Here is a 21912-nt window from a genome sequence, read left to right on the forward strand (position 1 = left end):
CAGGCTCAATCTCAATATCTAGAGCCAAGCCTCAGTTGCTCTGCATCCTAGTTCCAGGGCTTTCAACACCTAACTGAGGTTTCCTTAGATGGTATTAATTTTACATTTATATATAATTTTGCTGTGCACACCTTAAAGTACTAAATAATGCTAGCTATTATTATTTTGAGACTATAAGTTTATTAAGTTTTACCTCTCAAGTAAATTTTTTTTAAACCCTTGTCTTATGTCTTAGAATGGTTCCAAGGCAGAAGAGCAGTGAAGGCTTGGCAACTGGGGTTAAGTGACTTGCCTAATGTCACACAGCTAGGAACTGTCTATGATCACATTTGAACCCCGGACTTCCCATTTCCAGGCCTGGCTCTCTGTCCATTGAGCCACCTAATTGCCCCTTAAGTAAGTTATTTTTTTTAATAACAAATTTTTTTTTCCAGATTACATCAGTACTATTTAAAAATATCCATATTCTGCAAACCATGTTCTCTCCTTCCATCAGACCCTTTCCTCCTCCCCAAGAGCAGATAATATGATATAGGTTATATATAACATAAAACATATTTCCCTGTTTGTCATGTTGTGAAAGAAGACACATTGCTTACACTAGAGAAAATTTCATGGAGGAAATAAAGTAAAGAATGGTATGTTTCAATTTTGCATCTGGATTCTGTTTCTTCTATGACAATGGATATACTTTTTTTAGTCATAAGTCTCTTGGAGTTGTCCCCTAGCTGCCATTGGAAGTGAGGTGGGAAGTGTCCCCTAGAAAGGCTGGAAATTTAGGGTTAGGGTTTTCCTTCATATTCCAAACTAGCTCAGGGCTTCTAGTCACTGGCCCAATTGTCAAACTTTCTTTTCATTCCCATTCTTATTCTTTTCCCTCCTTCCACTTCCCTGATCCTCCCATTCTTAAATAAATCCAATTGTAAAAGCATTTGTTAAGCGACTACTATTGACTGCACTATTATTAATACAAAGACAAGAACCCAACACTGCTAGCCCTCAAAAAACTATAGGGAAGGCACAAGCCACTCAGTATCTCCAGTCTCAAGTTTCTAATCTACAAATGAAGGGGCTGCCTTAAGATGGCCTCTAACATCTCTTTTAACCCTAGGTCGAGTCTCTCTCCCAGCTTCCCAGCTTCTCTCTCCCACATTTTCTCTGCCTTGGGGACCCTCCAAGACCTTAAGAGCACTAGGGATTCAGAGAACTACCGAGATGGGGAGACCTCCACAGCATCTAGAGTGGCCGGGAAAGTGCCCCGCGGGGAGGAAGCGCCACACGCACGCACGCCTCGCCTGCTTTCGGCGACGGCGTTGCCTGGGCCTCACTTCCGGCGGCGGCCAGCGCCATGGTCCTCTCCGGGCTCGGGTGAGTGTAAAGCGGCTGGGAGGGAAGACGGGGGCGGGGCGGGGCCGCCTGTGGCCTGGACCCAGGTGTCCCGGCTCCCCGCTAGCCGCTCGACCGGTCCTTCTCTCCCAGGGCAGCCGGTCTTATGCCTACTTTTCTGTTTTACACCGAACTGACCCGGACACACCGACTGTCTACGCCGCCCATTGTACAGAGAGGGAAACTGAGGCCTGAACTAGAACTCAGGACTCCCTAGCCTCGGGCCGCCGAATCGTCTTCAGGATCTAAACCCGCGGGGACTAGAGTGGGGTTGAAGTTGTTTCTGTGTATTTAATGTTAATTTGGAAATACCATTTAATGTTATTATTTGTTTGGACCGGGTGCAGAATTAACGTTTCAGAGGTTAGTCCTCTGCTTTTCCCCCCCTTTCTCCAAAAAAAATCCTAACAATCACTGGCAAATCAGTGGAAAATTTATTTTTTTAATCCTTAAATCACTTGTTAATAATGATAATATAACAATATAATAATAAATAATATTATTATTTATTTTTAACATTAAAAAATTTTTTTTAGTTTCACGTGTTGAAAACTACTTGCAATGGAAAATAAAACAACCACATACTTTTCATTCCCTCAACCCTCCCATCTCACGTTGCCCGTTATTAATTACTCCTTTCAGTGCTCAAGACTAGTGGGAGGAGGCCGGCCTGTTAGCCCTGGTCTTGCCAAGAACTGGGATCATTTCCTTGGATAATCTTTCCCCTTACCATGGTTTTAGTTTTTTGTAAAATGATGGTGTTGGAGGAGATAATAAAATCTAGCATATATGTAGTATGTTCATGTGTGTAATATGTTGGTAGATAGATGCTGTTATTATCCCCCATTTTCCTGGTGAGGAAACCGACCAAAGTTTAAGGGATTTGCCTATGGTCACACAGCTACAAAGTGTCTGAAGTAGGATTTGATAACAAGGCTTCCAGAACTCTCCAAGTCCTGCATTCTATCCCCTGTATCCTGTAGCTGCTCCTGTCATACAGAATGGGATGACCCATAATGTAGTTTCTTGCTTTGACATGTGTTTTTTTTTTCCCTCTGAATATCAGTGTATTTTTAAAAATTCATTGTTCCCTTTATCTTTTCGTATCCCTTTGGGTTCTTCACATTTTTTTTTTTAATAATTTGGCCTTGTGGGTGATTCTCATTCATTTAGTGTCTTCTCTTCCTGGTGACTTTCAGCACAATTTTGTTCAGTTCTGCGTTCTAGAATGTTAGAGGTAGGAAGGACCTTAGACATCATCTCATCCAACTCCCTCTTTTTATAGATAGGGAGACTGAGACCTGGAGAGGTAGAAATGACTTGTTCAAGCGAGAGAGCTGGGACACTTAAAAATCCCAAACCAATAAACATTTATTAAACCCTTTGTGTGTAGCAAACACTGCTTCGAAGAAACAGTTTAGATAAGTCAAGGCCCCTGCCTTTAGGACTTGCTCTCATTTGCCCCAGTGTTTTCTCCTCAGATTTTCTTGGAACACCTGGTCTGCATCTCTCCTTTGTGTTTGTTATACCTTGTATTATATATTATTTGTGTATGTGTTGTTCTCCCCTAACCTGCAGGAGGTTGGATTGGAATCTCCTTCAGGGCAGGTACTTTGTCATTTTTTTCATCCTTGTTATTTCCAGTGCCCAACATAGTGCCCTCCATATAGTAGGTGCTTAATAATTGTTTATTTGAACTGGGAGATAGGACATACATAAATATGATGAATAATGATAGATAAATGTATTAGAGAGGTGCTAAACAAAGGGCCATTTGAAGTTTTCCCTATAGCTGCTGCAGCCTAGAGACCACTCACCCAGAGATGGGGATTGGCTAGAAGCAAACACTGGGCTTCCTTGGCCTCATGATGGTAGCCCTCTTCAGAGCCAATCCTGCCATTCTCTTTAATAGTCTAGAAACTTTAATAGGCTAGAATGAATCTCCTGCAGAGCCCTTATTCCCTTATCACCTGCAGCAATGATCATTCAGCCCCATCACCTAAATGAGGCCCAAACAGTTTAAGTGTCTTGCCAAAATATCTAGTAGATGGTGGAATCCTGGGATGAGATTCCAGATCTTTTTGCTTTTTCTTAAACTTTACCCTTTGTAGTTTGACTTTCCTAGATGGAGTAAGAAACCCATGGAGATAAGAGTAATTCAGTATAGAAAGGACTTAATGAGGTGGTAGTACCTATATAATAAGATCAGCAATGATACTATGTAAAACCCAGTGGAATTGCCCATTGGCTCTGGGAGTGGGGAGGGAGAATGGAGAACGGGAGGGAAAGAACATGAATTATAACCATGGAAGAATATTCAAAATGAATTAAATAAAAATGAATTAAAAATACAAAGAAAGAGGATCAGACCAGATCTTTGTCCTTTCAGATTTAAGAAAGCCTGTGCCTAATAATTTCCCCCTCTAAACATCTTTCCTAGACAAAACCTCCATAACTCCCCTAGCTTACCAAGACTCTCTCAACAGCAGTAAGTAATACTAGCAGCTTAGATTTCTCTAGAGATTTTCTATTTGATTTCCATAACAATTTGATAGTAAAAGCTGGTCATGGGATTTGAACATTTTTCCTAATTCCAGATGCAGTACTCTTTGTACTCTTACTATGCTATTCCCTTTTCCCTTTCTTGACCACCAAAACAGGTTCAGGATTTGCCTTTTGTTCTGGGAGGGATATTTAAAATCTCCGTATCCCTTTCTCAGTCCAAGAAGTACTCATTCACAAAACAAGCAGTCTTGTGAGTACAGGTCCTTGAACTACATAAGAAATATGTTCCAGGAACATAAAAATCCAGTTTCAGTGTAAAATTCAGTTTTGTTGATCAGAAACTTTTAAATTTAGTAATTGAGTTCCCTACCTAGAGAACCCAAGTATGGATCCTTTTTAAATAAAAAGGATTATCTCCCAGTTTATCTGTTTGGAAAGTTTAAATTTTGCATATTTATTTTGCTTTTAGATGGGCTATATTTGTATTATACTTAAAACCTAACCCTTTCTGCCCTAGTGATAACTTTAAGACAGAAAGGCAAGGGCTAAGCAAATGAAATTAAGTGACTTACCCAGGGTCATAGCCTGGAAGATTAGGTTCAGATCTGAACCCAGGGCTTTCCAATTAGAGCCTAGCACTATCCACTGAAACACCTCATCCCTATTATTTATATGTTTTGAGTAACACACAAAAAAACCTGGGGGTGGGTGGGTGGGGGGTTGAGGCAAGTATCTGCCATGAAAATGTATATGCTTAACTTGAGACTATAAAAAGGGAAGAAAAATTGGAATGAGGAAAGAAAATAAGGAGGGAAGGGGGCATAATAGTAAAAGTTGAGAGCATTTTTCTTTTGCCTTCCTGAAATAAGTGACAGCTAATATTTGTCCCTCCCAGGGCTAAATTTCTATAATATACACTCAGGAACCAGGTCCTCTGGGAACAAATCTCCTATGTAACAAAATGGACTTCTGCCCCAAACAGCAAAGCTCAGATTTGACAGTTGGAAGGAAGCACTTTAAAGATCCCACCTTGGCCTCCCAGTATATGAAAATCATTTAACACAAATTAAAACTCTTATTAAACTGGTGGAGAGAGAGTGGTAGAAGTAAGATGAGAATGTCCTTCTTGACACCCTGTTTGTTAATGGCACTACCTTTCACTGTTGATCAAAATATCGAAATCATTTTTGATTCCATTCATTCATTCCTTTGCCTCATACATCCTGCAAGTCACCAAATCCTGTTTTGTTTTGTTTTTCCTACAGTTTTTGGCACTTGACTCTCTTTAGTATCATCACACACTCCTCATGCCTAGACTTTTGTAATATTTTCATCACTGATCTTCATGCCTAGGCTCAGCCTACCTTCTAATTCATCCTCTATACTATTGCCATACATTTTTCTTAGGCTTCCCATTGCTTACTGAGTCAAGTCCAAACTTCTTAATCTGGCCCTGAGGCTGGCTCCTTTTTGTTCTTAGATGCCAGCCCTCTCCTGGAGAAATTCCATCTTCAAGCCAAACTTGATTGCTTGCCTCTCTCTGAATATATCTGAACTTTTTCATCTTTCATTTCCATTCCTTTACTTATACTATTCTTTCCACCTATTCACCATCACATCTTGAAATTCTACTTGCCTTCTAAAGCATAGCTCAAATACCAACTTCTTACTGCTAGAAGTGATCTTTCTCTCTTGAAGTCCTCTGTGACTTTGTACCTCTTTTCTGGCTATTATCCCATACTGTCTTCTTTTATAGTTATTTGTACAACCGTGACTCTTTTGTGGGTGGTGATATCCTTATGATACAGACTCAGTTCAGGGTATAGACTGCTGTGATTGGGTTTAAGCCACTTGGACTTATTATTAACAGACACGTTCAACATGCTGGGCCAAATTTAGGTTAGTGTGAAGTTCCTTCACCTCCAGAAGCAGGTACGATGCTGGCTGGTTGATGGCATACCCATATTTTTATTTTGTTTGCATGTTGGTTGCTATGCACTGAGAGATAGGAAATGGAAAAACTGCAAGTTTGTAGAAGATTGCCCATGTATCTTGTGGGTAGTGTAAAGGTATATTTAAAACCCTTACCTTGTGCCTTAGAATCAATACTGTGTATTGGTTCCAAGGTAGAAGAGTGGTAAGGGGGTTAAGTGACTTGCCCAGGGTCATACAGATAAGAAGTGTCTGAGGCCAGATTTGAACCTGGGACCTCCCATCTCTAGACTTGACTCTCAATCCATTGAACCACCCAGCTGCCCCCCCCCCTATATTTTTTATATTCATAATTATGGGATAGATGCTAGACTACTGAGTTGACATGCATGCCTTTATTTTGGTTTGGTTCATGGAATGCCCTTTTACTTTTTTGTGTCTTGAATTCCTTTGGCAGGCTGGGGAAGCCTATGGATATACCTCAGAATAAGATGTTTAAAATGTATAAAATAAAATACATAGAATTCCAAATGAAACCAATAATATTGAAATACAGTTCTCAAAATATTAAAAAAAGGAGTTCATGGACCCAGACTTAAGAATCTCTGACAAAGATGGCAGAGTTCTTTTTTAGCTAGTGGTAACTTTTGAGAATAGGTAGGTCAGAGAAGGCTTGTCCTTTGAGAGCATTGATCTCTATTAAAAAAGGAAGGTGGGAGTCTGGATAAATATAGAGACAGAATGGAACTACTTTATTGGTGTTCTAAATTGTCACTCTCCCATTGGAGATTGAGGATGTTGATGAAGGCACTTTAAGGTGGAAAACCTAATAATAAGCAAATCAGGCTTTGGGCATTATGGGTCTTTGCTTACTGTTTACCTGGCATGATTTCATCCTCATTTCTTGATTCCCTATAATATGGCCTAGGAACAATACTCTCATTCCAGCTGGCACGTTTAAAGCTCTTGGCACAGGTGATCAAGATCAAGAATGATTCAGACCTGGGGGCAACTGGTTGGCTCAGTGGATCGAGTCAGGCCTAGAGATGGGAGGTCTTAGATCAAAATCTTACTGCTCTTCTGTCTTAGAACCAATACACACTATTGATTTTAAGAAGGAAGGTAAGGGTTTAAAAAAGAAGAGAGAATAATTCAGACTTGCTGGGTTCAAATCTGGTCATAGATACTTCCTACCAATGTGACTGGGCAAGTCACTTAACCCCCAGTGCCCAGCCCTGAATTGATACTTGGGATCCATTCTGAGACAGAAGATAAAGGTTTAAAAAGAAAGAAAAGAATGGCTCAGACTTAACTACATGTGTTGGTTGGGATCCCAGGAATAACTAAGGTAGACCACCAGCTTGCAGCTCAGTAGTAGATCTTGAATGCTGGAATTGGTTAGCCTCTGGAAGTCTGCAGGAGTGTTTAAAACTTGAAGGGAGGTATAGATTATGTCCTTAAGACACCTCTATTTGGTCTGGATGGCTATTTTTACTTCAGCACGCTGTGGTTCACACATAATTCTTGAGTTCATATTGACAAATTATAATCTGGGTGAGTTGGTCTAGAAGGTCAGCTATGAGAGAAAAGGGTAAACCAGTCCCAGATAGTTGTCATATTCAGGGCTTGGTTGTATTGAACCTCTGACTTACTTCCAGTGGCCTACTACTTATAATGATTGAAATTTTCCACCTAACAGTAAATGCCCTGATGTACCTGATGTAGGGCGGGGGAGCAACTGCCTCAGAGAGGATCTTCTGGGCTCAGTATTCCCTGAGATAGGCTATACGTTGTCATCTCAGCTCCTTTCTCTTGGCACCTGACTCTCAGATATCAGAGGCATGGAAGCGTACTGGGCCCTTCAGGAACACAAGTATCCCAGCTCCTCTGATGCTGTTCCAGAAGGGTGGTAGAGTGCTATCTAAAGTGGTCTATGAGGTTACACAGTCAGCGGGCCTGACTGCAGTTGTGCCCGGCCTCTCCTGTAATCTCCCTTGATTGAATAGCCTACAAACCATCGAAATCCGACTGAGACTGTAAAATCAGCAGTTCTTTAGTTTAGGTATTTGTGGCCGCATCCCCTGATGCATGTTCCCAGGCAGCCAGCCAGCTTAGTGACAACTCAGCCCCGGGAATCTTCTCTGGGAAGTCTCTAGCCTCTGTCGCAGCTCTACCTACTTGCTTTTCCCTTCTGTGCCCTACTCTAGCGCAGGATTCAAACTCCTATGCATGACATTTAAAGCCCTTCACAGTTTGGCTCTGATTTATTTCTCATATTTATTTCCTGTCTCTCCCCTTGCCCTTCTGTGTCTCCCACCAGATTGGCCTACTTGCTATTCCCAGAGCTGGGCATTCCATCTCTTTCCTCTGTGCACTTATGGGCTGTGCCCCAAGTCTGGAATGCTCTCCCTCCTTATCTTTGTCCTTTGGAATCCTTGACTTCCTTCAAAGAAAAACCTGGGACATTTCCTGATCTCCCCAGTTACTTTTTTTGGTCTTTATATCTCTAGTATCTAGAATAATACTTCATACTTGTTAGGCACTTGGTAAATACCTTCATCAGTATATCCTAGGTAATGTTCTCTATTTATCTCTTATGTGGTATGCCTCCCAGTAGAATATAAGCTGCTGAGTTAATAGCGTTTTAAATTTGTCTTTGGATCTTGGCTACATAGCAGTGGTAGATTTTTTTTTAAACTCTTACCATCTGTCTTAGTATTCTAAGACAGAAAATTGGCCAGGGCTGCACAATTGGGTCCAAGGTCAGATTTCAAACCAGGATCTCCTGTCTCTAGGCCTGGCCCCTTACATGGTAGAAATTTAATAAATGCTTGTTGAATAGTAGGGTTTGGGATGGCAATTGGGCAGTTGTTATGATGCTGTGGAAATGGATGACATCTCATGGAAATACAGCATAGAGGGAGAAGAAAAGAAAGCTGAAGACTAAACCTTGGATTAGGTTCACATTTAGAATGCAAGAGGAAAAGGAGAAGGCAGTCAAGGAATAATAACTAGAGGAGCCTGAGACAATGTCCTGAAACCAAGTTCTCATTTGAAAGGCCACAGTTGTTACTTCCCAGTGGGAACAGCCCCATCTTGTGGTCTTCTGGAGCATTGCCATAAATATTTTCATTGAACTCAGCAGTGCCTGGTTTACATATACATACACTTTGGAATATGAAAACCCTCCCAGGAACAAAGAACCTCCATTATCATCTGTTTTCTATTTTGCCCTTTTCTGCTGGGCCTAACTTAAAAAAAAAAGAAAGAAAGAAGGTGAAAGCATAGTAAAGAATGTTTATTGCTGCCTGTAAAAATCCTTTTGAAATATCAAAGGGGCTGTGTATTTACTTTGGGAATAGAAGGATCAGAAATAAAAAACTAAGACTGCATTATTTCCAGTGTACTAGGAAGGAATAGAAACCCTGGTCTCAAACTACAGTGGGTAGTACTGGAAAGGAAAGAAAGGAGAACAATCTTTAGGCCTTTAGAAGAAAACAAATAGTATATCAGGGAATAACCCTGTGCTGAGAAATAGTTTGAATGTTTAAACTAGCAGAAGGACCCAACCATCCACAATCTCCTCCCTCCCGTCTGAATCTGTTGGATCCCCCACTAATGTCTGAGAACCCAGTGTTTGAAGGGTAGGGAAAGAACAAGATGGGACAAGACCCCTGCCCTGCTGACAATGATGCAGATCAAGGTCCTGGGATAAAGGGCTTAATGCATTTTGTTTGATGGTGAACCCTTCCAATTTGCCCTGGCTCTATCTTTTCCAGTTTATTTTAGGACCTGGCTCCTTCTAGTACCTTCTTTACCTATATATTTTCCTGCATATTCTGTTTCTCTACTGGCTCTGTCCAGTTTCCCTAAGCTGTTGTTCTTTCTCTCCTATGCCTTTCATTGTTAGATATTTAGAAAGACTAATCTTAACTTGCTTTCTTACCATCCATTGGCCATTTTACTTCCCTTCCCAAAAACCTACGCAGATTCCTTTTCCATAAAATACCATCTCCTCAGCCTGGCATACAGATCTCTCAGAGATTCAAGTCTCTCTTTGTCCTATCTTTCCTGCCTTTTCTCATATTATTCCTCTTCATAAATTCTACATTCCATACAGATTAATCTCCTCACTGTTTCGTAGGCCCTTGACAATGTTCTCTGTATTTTGCAAGCCATTCCTCTTGCCTTAAACATGTCGCCTCCTCATCCTTGCCTCTCAGAAGTCTTTTCTGTCTTCAAGACTTGGCTTAGGAGTTGTCTATAAAGTCTTTTTTGATTTCCCTAGGCTCCACTCCAGTCCTTCCCTTACCTTGTAAGTGCTCCCTTCTTCCTCAAATTACCCTGCATTTTCTTATCTTGCATGTATGATATTCTCCAATTGTTTATAAGACTGAAAGGCAGAGACCCTTTTATTTTTTTCCTCGGTGTCCCTTCAGTTGGTAGGCACTTAACATCTTCATCTTATGTATTTCTTTATTTTCTTCTCTGTTATTTATAGATGTGCTCAAATCTTCTCCTTCTTCCTTGGTTTTCATGATGCTAGTCTTTCCTGGTTTTTCCCCAACCTGTTTAACTTCCTTCTTAGTCTTTTTTAATTCTAGATTATCAGTGTTCTTCTGAAATGGGTGTTCCCCAAAACTCTGATCTGATTCCTTTTTTCCCCTCTATACCCTTTTAAGTGAACTCATCAGTTCTCATGGATTCAAATATAGACTATGCAGAGTCTATATATCCTAAGTCTATATATCTGGTGCTAGTTTCTTTCCATGCTTCAGTTTTGCACCACCAGCTGTTTGTATTACCATCCACATGGATATACCACAGGCATCTCAAACAGAAGATAACTGACTTTGCAAGAGCTCAAGTGACATACCCCCCACTCAGAAAGTTTATATGAGAGCTAAGGCTAGAACTCGTTCTTGACTCGCCGGGCCACTGCAGTTTGGGCTTATTATTATGTACAAGACTTTGTGGTAGTTAATGTTACTCAGTTTTTCTGTACTGACTCCAGTGCTTATTCCTTTCCACTGAACTTGATTTTAATCTTTCTCATACTCAGGACACATATTCTTCCTAATTCTACTAGTCAACCACCCTGTTCTTCAATGGCTTTGCTTCTCTAAGGAGTGTTATTAATAGTTATTTCTTTAATGATATTCACCAAGACACCAGAATTTCTCATTCCTTTAGTTATTTGGGGTTCCTTCTTTTCTTCTTTTTTCTAAAATAAAAAAAATTAAAAATAATTTATTTTTCCAATCACATGTAATGACAATTTTCCACACAAGTTTTCTGAAGTTATAAGATCCAAGTTGTCTCTCTCCCTCCCTTCCTTTCCCCCTCCTGGAGATGGTAAGCAATTTGATCAGGATTATACATGTATTATTATGCAAAACCTATTTCCATATTGTTCATTGTTGTAAGAGAATGCTCGTATATAACCAAAACCCCAAAATAAAAACACTAACTAGGGTGAAAGATAGTATGCTTTGATCTGCCTTCTGACTCCAGTAATTCTTTCTCTGGAGGTGGATAGCATTCTTTGTCATAAGTCCTTCAGAATTGTCCTGGATCGTTGTATCATTGAGGGTAGCAAAGTCTTTCATGGTTGATCATCATATAATATTGCTGTTATGGTGTACAATGTTCTCCTGGTTCTGCTTATTTCACTCTGCATTAGTGCATCTTTTTCTGCCATCACCCTGTTCATCATTTCTTATAGCACCATAGTATTCCATCATCATTATGTACCACAATTTGTTCAGCCATTCCCCAACTGATAGACATTCCCTCAGTTTCCAATTCTTTGCTTTCACAAAAAGATATAAATGTATGTGCTATAAATAAGTTTTGTATAGGTAGGACATTTCCCCTTATTTTGGATCTCTTTGGGATACAATACAGACCTAGTAGTGGTATTACAGTGTCAAAGGGCATGCAGTTTTATAGCCTTTTGGTCATAGTTCCAAATTGCCCTCCCAAATGGTTGGATCAATTCACAACTCCACCAACAATGCATTAGTATCCCAATTTTGCCACATTCCCTTCCAACATTTATAATTTTCCTTTACTGTCATATTGGCCAATTTGACGAGTGTGAGGTAGTACTTCAGGGTTCCTCCTGCTAATTCTTTGCCCTATTGGATGCTGGTACCTGACCTTCTCTCTCCCATCTATTTCATTCATTTAAGCTAGAAAATATTTCTGGAAAGAGATATAAGGCTTTACTGACTGGGTCTCCATAGAATTTGGAGTTGGAAGGAAGCTTTGTGATCATCTAGTTCAGTTACCTCATTAGAAAAAATCCTTACCTTCTAATTTAGTATCAGTTTTAAGGTAAAAGAGAGGGAAGGGCTAGGCAATTGGGGTTAAGTTGGCTTGCCCAGGGTCATACAGCTAGGAGTCTGAGGCTAGCTTTGAACCCAGGTCCTCATTCCAGGCCTTATCCATTGTGCTACTTAGCTGCCTGTCAGTCATTTCATTTTAAAAACAGAGAAGGGAGGAGGTCCAGAGAGGGGCTATCTCCTGCTCATGGTCATAAAGGCCTTAAATGATAGAATCAGGTCTGTTTGATTCTGTCCCAGGTCCTTTGACCCTTAAATCCAGTCCTTTTCCACTGACTGAGCTGTCTTATTTAGATATGTGTGCTTATTATTACATTTACAGATGGGAGGGCTAGCTAACTCACTGATGACATTCAGCATTTTAAAAAGATTTTGACAAGTTAAGAGTGTTGGACTGCATGTAGGAGGATGAAATTTAATAGGAGTACTTTGCTTAAGGTTTTTTCTTTTTTTTTTTAATTAAGAAGCTACTATGGAAGTACAGGATGGGGCAAATGTAAATGGGGGAATTTGTGTAAAAAGTACCTTGGAGTTTAAATGAAATGCAAACACCTCGTGAGTGGCTTGATAGCCAAGAAAGCTGATGCGTTCTTAGTTTACACTAATAAAAACAGTGAGTGATCCAAGTGAGTCAGTTCTTCAGATCCTAACATTTGTCCCTAGAAGACACCTTGGAGATTATCTAGTCCAATTCCTCCCATATGGAAACAGAGTCAGAGAAGCGATGCTTTCCATCAGGGCAGAGTGCTTAGAAATGATCACTTCTCTGATGTATGATGTTCAGTTTTGGCACCACACAGCTAAAACACAATATGGTAGTAACCTGAGCGAGAGGTTATGTCAAGGATTGGTTGAAGGGACTATGGATATTGAGCTGGGAGCAGAGAAGACTTAGAGGGGATGTGAATGGAAGTGGAGGGTTGTGTCCTTACATATTTGGAGGATTCTCATAAGGAAAAAAGGGACTAGATTTGTTTTGACTAATCCCAGGAGACAATGGAGAGAAGTCTCAGAGAGGCATATTTTAGATCAAATATAAGGAAAAATGAACAATTACAGTGTTCCAAAGTGGAATGTACTACCTTGGGAGGTCTTCAAAAAGTGACTGAATGAATACAAATTGATGCTACCTCCCTTTAGTTGGACTGTCCTTGCTGTATAGCAACCCTTTTATTTATATCCTCTTTACACTTGATCATATTTCCCAGAGAGGTTATGCCAGACTCCCTCCTATCCTCTGTCCAACTGCCCACCAATCCCCATATACTCTTAGCAGATGACTTGATCTGATACTATTCCCTCAACTCAACACTTACTTCAACAAGTATTTTATTTTATTTATTTTTTAAAAATTAATTTAGAATATTTTTCCATGGTTACAAGACTTGTGTTCTTTCCCTCCCCTCTTCTCACCCCCCTCCTCTAGTCAATACGCAATTCCACTGGGTTTTACATGTATCATTGATCAAGACCCATTTCCATATTATTAATATTTGCAATAGAGTGATCATTTAGAATCTACATCCCCAATCACATCCCCATCAAACCATGTGACAAGGAAATTCAACAAGCATTTTTTTAGTGCCTCTCTTGTCCATATCTTAAAACCTTTTGAGGTCCTTGCCTATGTTCCCCCTCCTTCCCAAAGTCACCTCATTACCTGTGCCCTTTATCCCATTCCCTTCTGCCTTCTCCAGGCCCTTTGTAAGTCATCTCTCCTTTGTATCTTCTGCCTCTCACTCTCCACTGGCTCCCCTTAGTAGGGGGTAAGAGGTCTCTGCTTGCTTTCATGGCTTTGCACAATCCCATTGGGCACTACTGAGGCTCTTTGTTGGTAGTGTGAGGCTGCTCCTTGCAGTTACATACAGACATATTTACATACATACATACAACATACATACAGTTACATACAGACATACACCCAACTTTGCTAATAAGACTATTGTAATAGCCTCCTACCTTATTGCCTTTCCTCCCATCTTTTCCCAGTCCCTACCAAATAAAATCCCTTAGCTTAGCGTTCTTACAGTCTGACTTAAACTACCTCATCACCTTTTCTTCATACTCCACCCTCTTACCGATTCTGTGCTCTAGCCAAACATGTATCAACATTCTCCACACTCGTTCCATGTGTGCTTGCTTTTTTGCCTTTATGTATATCATCTGTGCTTAGAATACTTCCTCTCTCTTCCTCACCAATCCCACCTATTGAAAAAACTAAGCTCTTTCGAGGCATGGCTGAAATGTCAAGTATTTCCTCCAAGAAGCCTTTCCTGTCTTTCCAAGACAGATACTTCTGTAAAGTATCTTTCTATTTGTCTAAACTCTCAGAACTTAAAATACTTCTTAAATGCTTCTCATTTGTATTGGTTTGCCTTGTTCATCTCTTCTCTCTACAAGATTAAAACATCCTGAGCATAGAGACTGTTTTTATTTTTCTTTGGTTCTCCCCTAATATCCAACATAATTCCTTGATTCTAATAGATGCTTAATAGAGATTTATTCAGTTGAACTGAATTTAATTCCATTTGCTTTTTAACATGTATTTGCTTTTTAAAAATTCTTTGCTCTTTAACATATTTAAATTATAAACATACTTAAGTCTTTTATTTTTCAAAATCTTCTTTTTACAATCAGCTCTAAGTATCCTTTCCAAGGCAGAAGAGTGGCAAAGGCTAGGCAATTAGGGATAAATGACTTGCCCAGGGTCACACAGCTAGGAAGTATCTGAGGCCAGATTTGAACCTAGGCTCTTCTGTCTCCAGGCCTATTTTTCTATCCACTGAGCTACCTAACTGCCCCTTATCCTTAAATCTTTAAAGAAAAAAAAATTCAAACAAAATATTTTCACCATCTTAACATCAAACATTTTATGTTTTTAAAAAAGGTTGCTTAGTTTCCCACCCTGGTTTCTCTATAGATTCATGCTAAAATGAGGAAATAGCAGCCTTCCAAGGATCGGACTCATCTCCTGGCTTTCCTTCTCTCAGATCTTCATCACTTGAGACACAACATGTTGAAGGAACAGTGCTCCTCGAAGTCTATGAATCACAGCCCAGTACTTCATTTATTCATTTGTTTGTTCAGCAAAGATCTGATTTATAGACTTTTAAATGTAACACTGGTAGGCACTGAGGGGGATTTAGCAGAATGTAAGAAATAGTTTATGCCTACCAGGGAGTTATAGTTTGGCTGGGCGTATTTCAAAGAAGGACTGACTTGATGACTGACAAATTAGATAAAATGGATACATTTGAGGCAATAATTAGAGACAAGGCTGAGTTTTTAAGTTTGAGTTACTGGGATAAAGGGTGATGCCACTGATTTGAATTAGAAGTGGTAAGGGAAACTCATTTTGGGTTGGGTTTGAAGTGAGAGAAGACAAACAAGTAAATATGGCCTGCAGGTATTCTGAAATACCCCTTTTGGCCCTTTATTGAAATTTGGGGATCAACAATACAGATTTGACTCTCCTTAGCATAGACTTACTAGTTAAATACTCAGGACAGGATCACCAAGGAAAATGTTGTACAGAGAAAAACTGGAGGCCAAGAAAATGTCTATCTGTAATTGGTGGTGGGGTACTGAGAAAGAAAAGGCCATTCCTGCCTATAATTTTGAGCTTTTGCTCATAGACTCCAACTTCTTATACCTCACCATTGGCCCCTTTGGTAATTCCCCTATTAAGAAATCCTGGTTCTTCTTTCTCTATATTTGTGGATGAGATGAACTGTAGGCCACACCCAAATCATGTGTTCTTAAAAAATATAGAAGAATGGCACATCTACTGTGAATACTTAATAAACTGTTGGGTGATTATTTTATTATTATATTTATTGGGAGTAAATTCTTACTCAAGGAGCCTTTCTCACCCCTTAGCTCCCTCAACACCCAAGGTTCCCACACTTCTCCTCAAGGGGAATTCAGGAGACCAGGTGATGGCAGCAGGACCTTTGACAACCAAGTCTCAGGTAAGTTGTGGTCCTTCTCCCTTGTTGCCTTACTGTGACCTCTATTCCGTCCCTCAGCATCCTTGTCTAGCAGTATCCTCACCAGGGACCTGAGTTCTAGCTCCTTCCTAAAGAGGCCAGACCCATTCTTTGGTTGATGGTTACAGATAAGATTTACCCTATTTTATAGACATGGGTAAAACCAGTGAATTGCATTAGGACATTTGGGTTCTGATTCTGACTTACGAATTAATGGCACAGCCTTAAGGAAGTTACCTTTTCTCTGGGTCTCAGGTCCCTCCTCTATAAAATGAGGCCATTGGAGGCAATATATTGTAATGAGAAGAACATGGGATCTGATTTCCGAAAATGTAAGTTCAAATCCTGCCTCTTAATACCTGTGTGATATAATCATTTGGATTAGATGATCTCTGAGGTCCTGTCTAGTTCTGATTGCTGTTAGCCTGTGGCTGGATGATTTCTAAGGAACCCCTCCATCCCTTTTTATTTTTTTGGCAGAGTCTGTAATTTCTTTGGTATTTATAATTCCTGATAAGGAAACTCTACCAGTGCAGATTAGCCACTCAGAGTCTTAGAAAATTGTCTAGGGGCACTCAGATTTATGTTGCTTGTTTAGTGTCACATAAGCCAGTATATGCCTTGAACCTACATTTTCTTGACTCTGAGATTTGTTCTCTATCTACCACACCATTTGGCCTTGGTAGCTGAAGCTCTGTATAACTCTGAAGTCCTGTGATTTCAGATGGGAAACTGATTTCCAGGCAAGATGCTGGTTTGTTTGATGTCTTTCAACAGGTTGGCAAGAGAGCCAGTATTAGAACTCAAGTCTCCTAACCTTTAGTTAGATATTCCTTCCATTGCACCATTTTGGTTTAGGGCCATACCTTCCAACTATCTAATAGATAATTCTACACTACCTCCAAACCCTTGATTCCTGCAGATGTCCTTCCCCATCTTTCTGTTGCTGCCAACTTTGCCCACCATCCTGGGGCAGCCTGGTGGAATTGTCCCCAGGGCAGCAGGACCCTGTTGTTTTAGGAGTCGGTGATGTTTGAGGATATGGCCATGTATCTCACCCCAGAGGAGTGGGGGCAAGCCGACCCCACTCAGAGAACCCTCTACAGGGATATGATGTTGGAGAGCTACAGGAATGACATCTCATTGGGTAAGGATTCTCCCCAGTTCCACTCCATAATTTCTAACCCTATTTCTTTCTCCCATTTGTTCATTAGGATATGAACATGAGAAATCCAATTTGACTTTGGACCAGGAGTCCATTAGTCATTCTCTGGATATTCAGTGGGAATAGTTGTTACATTTGTGGCAAAAGTGATAGTATATGCTCCATGAAGTGAACATCTCAGGATGAGGGAATGTTTCTCAATTATCTTCAGTGAGTGAGAGAATAAAAAAGTCATTTGTGTGGATACAAATAAAGAAGTACTTGCCATGTGCTTGGGAGAGATAAAACTCTTCTAATTTCCTGGAGAGGTAGGGTGAGAAAGTGGGCTTGATTCTAGGCTTCCAATGTTTGGGGGAAAGGGGTTCAATGTCTGGCCAGGAGATGCAAAAGAGCATTGGTAGAAGGGTTGGGAGAGAAGGGAACTGGACAGCACTTGCTTTAGAATCTATCTGACACCTCTCTGACACCAGATAGGGTCTGTGATGTCAGGTGGGAGGAGGAAAGAGCCCTTTGCTTGTGTTTAATCATAATTATTTTAGGCAGCTTAAATTTGTTTTGTCCTTGAACCAAACCAGTTTATCTCTTGGAATAATTTATCAAATTTTGCCTTAAGAAAAGTCCTTATAACTTGAGAAAAATTTGTCTACACTAAGAAAGTACAAAGAAGGGCAACTAAAATGACCAAAGAAACCACAGGCTGAGTGTGACCCTAGGGTATGTCACTTAATCTTTTAGTAGCTACAAGCTACTGCCAGTTGCCAGTCTGAATTGGTGGAATTTCTTGCCCAGAATTCCCAATTTTAGTGAAATCATAGGTCTAAACTAAAACTTCCCTCTCCCCTAAGATTGTATTAGACCTCCCAATTCTCCACACCTGGTCCTGACCTTGGCTTTTCTGATTCTGCCTGAACACCTCAAATTTTGGCATCTTTGAGAAAATCTGGCTCTGATCCAGTCTAGCCTCTAGTTTGTTGGCTTGGGTACCAATTTGGGCCTTGTCCCTCTTTCACCCCAGGAAAGCAGATGGGGGGAGTGTTGTCAGTATCTCCTCCAATCCTATCTTAAAGTAATATCTTATCACTTTAGAACTTCTTCCTGGGGTCTCTCACTCAAGATAGTAGCTAAGTTCTGGCTGTATTGATAGCTTGTAGGGGTTCAGACCTGGCTATCTTCCTAGTGCCATTTAACTCTGAAGGATGTGAACTTTGGTTCTACCTGTGGCTAGAAGCAGCTGCCTCACTTATTCTGACTCTTTCACTGGGTAGGTAGGGGAACTTCTCGGTACCTAGACCAATGTAAGTATTTTCATGGAATACCAACCTTATTATTCCCATAGCCTATGTAAGGAAGCCTTAATCATTTCTTGATTGGCTGGATCACTCCTTACTAACAAATAACCACCATTAGATCTCATGAAGGTTTCCTTCAGGAGATCAAAAAGACTTTTGACCATTGCCCTTAGACCTGAGATTATAAATTATAGGTGGATCCCCCAAAATAGAATTCTACCATATGATCTGAATACAGAAAAGTGATGCATGGAAGATGATCTTCTGGACCCAGAGTGGCCTACATGAATGTCACATAATGCCATTTGGTTTCTAAAACTTTTACCTCTATGTTTTTTTAGAAATTCACGAATTATGTATTGAAAGAACTTCCAGCCAAGAGAATGACAGCCCTCAGTGATAGGCTTGTCTGTTCTCAGGGTCTTGGCCAATCCATTGTATTGCTCCAAACCATCTTCCACTGCCTATGCCTCCAGGGCTTCTCTCACAAGAAAAAGCTGTAAGATTTAGGAGCAGGAACTACAGGTAGTCAGAACTGCCTTTTGAGGCACAGGCATAATTTTGAGGGCATAAAGCATCCCATCTCATTGTTTACACTGAACATAAGACCCTAATTTGCCCTTAGATGGTAGAGCCATTTAGTCAATATCAGGCCCTTGGTATTGTGTTTTTAGTAGTTTCAACTTTACCACGACCAATCTATAGAAAGAGTCTTTCTTGTGAATTACCAAATTTGTATTTCTGTCATCAACCACCTTGTGATCTCTCATAAACTTTTCAGCTATTTAGTAAGACACAAAATACTCTTTCAGCTGTAAATATGAAGAACACCTAAACTCAGGCCTGATCATCCTTTCATGCTGGTATAGTACTTCCACTCAAGGGAAATTTGGTCTCTTATGAGCTCCTGTACTACTTAAACTTTTCTTCTTTGGGGACTGATGAGTAGAGGCCACTCTGCTGTCATAGTCCAGCTGTAGGCCCTCATAGTATATCATGGCCTGGTCAAAATGTGGTTGCTCTAAACTTTGTTTTTAAAACCCTTGCCTTCTGTCTTTGAATCTATACTGTGTATTGGTACCAAGGTAGAAAAGCAGAAAGAGCTAGGCCATGGGGGTTAAGGGGACTTGTCCAGGGTCACACAAGTAGGAAGTATCTGAGGTCAGATTTGAACTCAGGATCTCCCATCTCTAGGCCTGGCTCTCAATCCACTGAGCCACCTAGCTGCCCTGTGCCCTAGACTTTTGATGGCTAAGACTAAAACTAAGACATGTCTACTGACATATCCAGTCTTTTGAATTATGTTGTTGGGCCAAAAAAAATCATATGCAACAGCTATTAAACTTATTGCAACTTCTGCCAATTTTCCTCCATTCTTGGGGTGGCAGTAATACATGATTTTTCCATGGACCTGCCTTTATCTTCCAAGGATATACCCTGCCTTTGTGTTGGGCCTCCATCTAAAATTGAGACCACCTACCTACTAGGGAAGGAAATTTCTGACCTCTCATTTCATATCATCTTCAATTGGGATCCCTCATTTATATCACCTTTTTTAGACTTCTCAATTCATTACTCTTCAGGTAAAGTCACCTCTTTCTGTAATACATAAATCCCAATATGACAGTCAGATAGAAGGGACAAACTGACCTTTGGAACAGTATCTGTGTACTTCTTACCACTTCATTTTCTACTGTGGAATTTTTAATTGATTTGGGCTGGTTTTTTCCCAGGGGTAGGTAACATTTTTGTTTTTTTCTTTATCATTTTAGATGATGAATCTGAGACTGAAAACATGGAGTCGCTTTCAAATCTGGAAGCTTCTGACAATGCTGAATCAGGAGAGAAGTTATCATCTGAATTCCCAGTAGCTCTTCCTCAAGGACCTGATTTTGGAGAAGCCCTTGGCAGTGAACTCTATACATTTGATAAATGTAGGACTACCTTCAGGTGGGACTCCCACCTTATTCAACATGAGCCAATTCACAAGGGAGAAAAACCCTATGAGTGTAATGAATGTGGGAAAGGTTTCATGAGGAGTTCAGACCTTATTCGTCATCAGAGAACTCATAGTGAAGAGAAACCCTATGAATGTAGTGAATGTGGCAAAGCCTTTAGACAAAGCTCAGGTCTTAGTCAACATCAGAGAATTCACAGTGAAGAGAAACCATATGAGTGCAACATTTGTGGGAAAGCCTTCAGGCAGAGTTCAGGCCTTAGCCAGCATCAGAGAATTCATGGTGGGATAAAACCCTATGAATGTGATGAATGTGGAAAAGCCTTTAGGTGCAATTCAGACCTAACTAAACACCAGGAAATTCACAGGGGACTAAAACCCTGTGAATGTAAAGAATGTGGGAAAGCCTTTAGGAGTACTTCAGACCTCATTAAACATCAGAGAATTCATAGTGGAGAGAAACCTTATGAATGTAACGAATGTGGGAAAGCCTTCATGAGGAACTCAAGCCTTATTAAGCATCAGGGAATCCATACTGGTGTGAAACCCTATGAATGTAGTGAATGTGGGAAAGCCTTCAGTCAGACTGCGGTTCTTATTCAACATCAGAGAATTCATAGTGGGGAGAAACCATATGAATGCAATGAATGTGGAAGAGCCTTCACCAGGAAATCTGACCTTATTGTTCATCAGAGAATTCATACTGGAGAGAAACCCTATACATGTAATGTATGTGGAAAAGCCTTCAGTCGAACCTCAGTCCTTATTGAACATCAGAGAATTCATACTGGAGAGAAGCCTTTTGAATGTAATGAATGTAGGAAAGCTTTCAAGAGGAGATCAGACCTTATTCAACACCAGAGAATTCATAGGGGAGAGAAATACTATGCATGTGATCAGTGTGGAAAAACCTTTATTCAGAGCTCAGGCCTTATTCATCATCAGAGAATTCATAATGGAGAGAATGTTTATTAATGTAATGAGTATGGGAAAGGTTTTAGTAGGAACCCAGTCTTTACTGTGGATCAGATTAAAAGCCCCATGAATATAAATGTGGGACAGCTTTTAGCAGACATATGACTCTTATATCCTAATGTATCACAGTGGAACTAGGTTTCAGAGGAGATTTATGAATTTCTCCAAGTAGGAATTATGACTTTGTAATACATTTTATATAACTTCAAGTCTAGTGCTACTTGCAGATTGGCTCTTTAATAAAGACCTTTTATATTGGTGATTGATCTAGGTGACAAAATGGGAAAGCCTTCTGATATATTGCCCTCTTAATTCTACAGAGAATGAAAATTTCAGGAGTGTATTCAATGGAAATGCTTGCTCTTTT

At 40.2% G+C, this 21912-nt stretch overlaps 1 protein-coding gene across 1 annotated transcript; it reads left to right on the forward strand.

The window, feature by feature from the left end:
- The first annotated feature begins 1296 nt into the window (after positions 1–1296).
- Positions 1297–21825, forward strand: LOC100618736 (zinc finger protein 501-like). The gene is made up of 4 exons (XM_007498476.2): positions 1297–1368; positions 16050–16141; positions 17180–17306; positions 20386–21825. The coding sequence occupies exons 2-4, from the start codon at positions 16109–16111 to the stop codon at positions 21543–21545; spliced, it is 1320 nt and encodes a 439-aa protein (XP_007498538.1). The 5' UTR covers positions 1297–1368; positions 16050–16108; the 3' UTR covers positions 21546–21825.
- Positions 21826–21912: the final 87 nt, after the last annotated feature.

The sequence above is a fragment of the Monodelphis domestica genome, chromosome 7 (assembly GCF_027887165.1).
Source record: "Monodelphis domestica isolate mMonDom1 chromosome 7, mMonDom1.pri, whole genome shotgun sequence".
Taxonomy (NCBI): Eukaryota; Metazoa; Chordata; class Mammalia; order Didelphimorphia; family Didelphidae; genus Monodelphis; species Monodelphis domestica.

What these genes read in the sequence shown, in the direction of transcription:
- LOC100618736 (XM_007498476.2), top strand. Translation starts at nt 16,109, where the DNA reads ATGGCAGCAGGACCTTTGACAACCAAGTCTCAG. An exon ending in CTTTGACAACCAAGTCTCAG is followed by an intron (nt 16,142 to 17,179) that starts GTAAGTTGTGGT and finishes CTGTTGTTTTAG; the next exon opens with GAGTCGGTGATGTTTGAGGA. An exon ending in CAGGAATGACATCTCATTGG is followed by an intron (nt 17,307 to 20,385) that starts GTAAGGATTCTC and finishes TTATCATTTTAG; the next exon opens with ATGATGAATCTGAGACTGAA.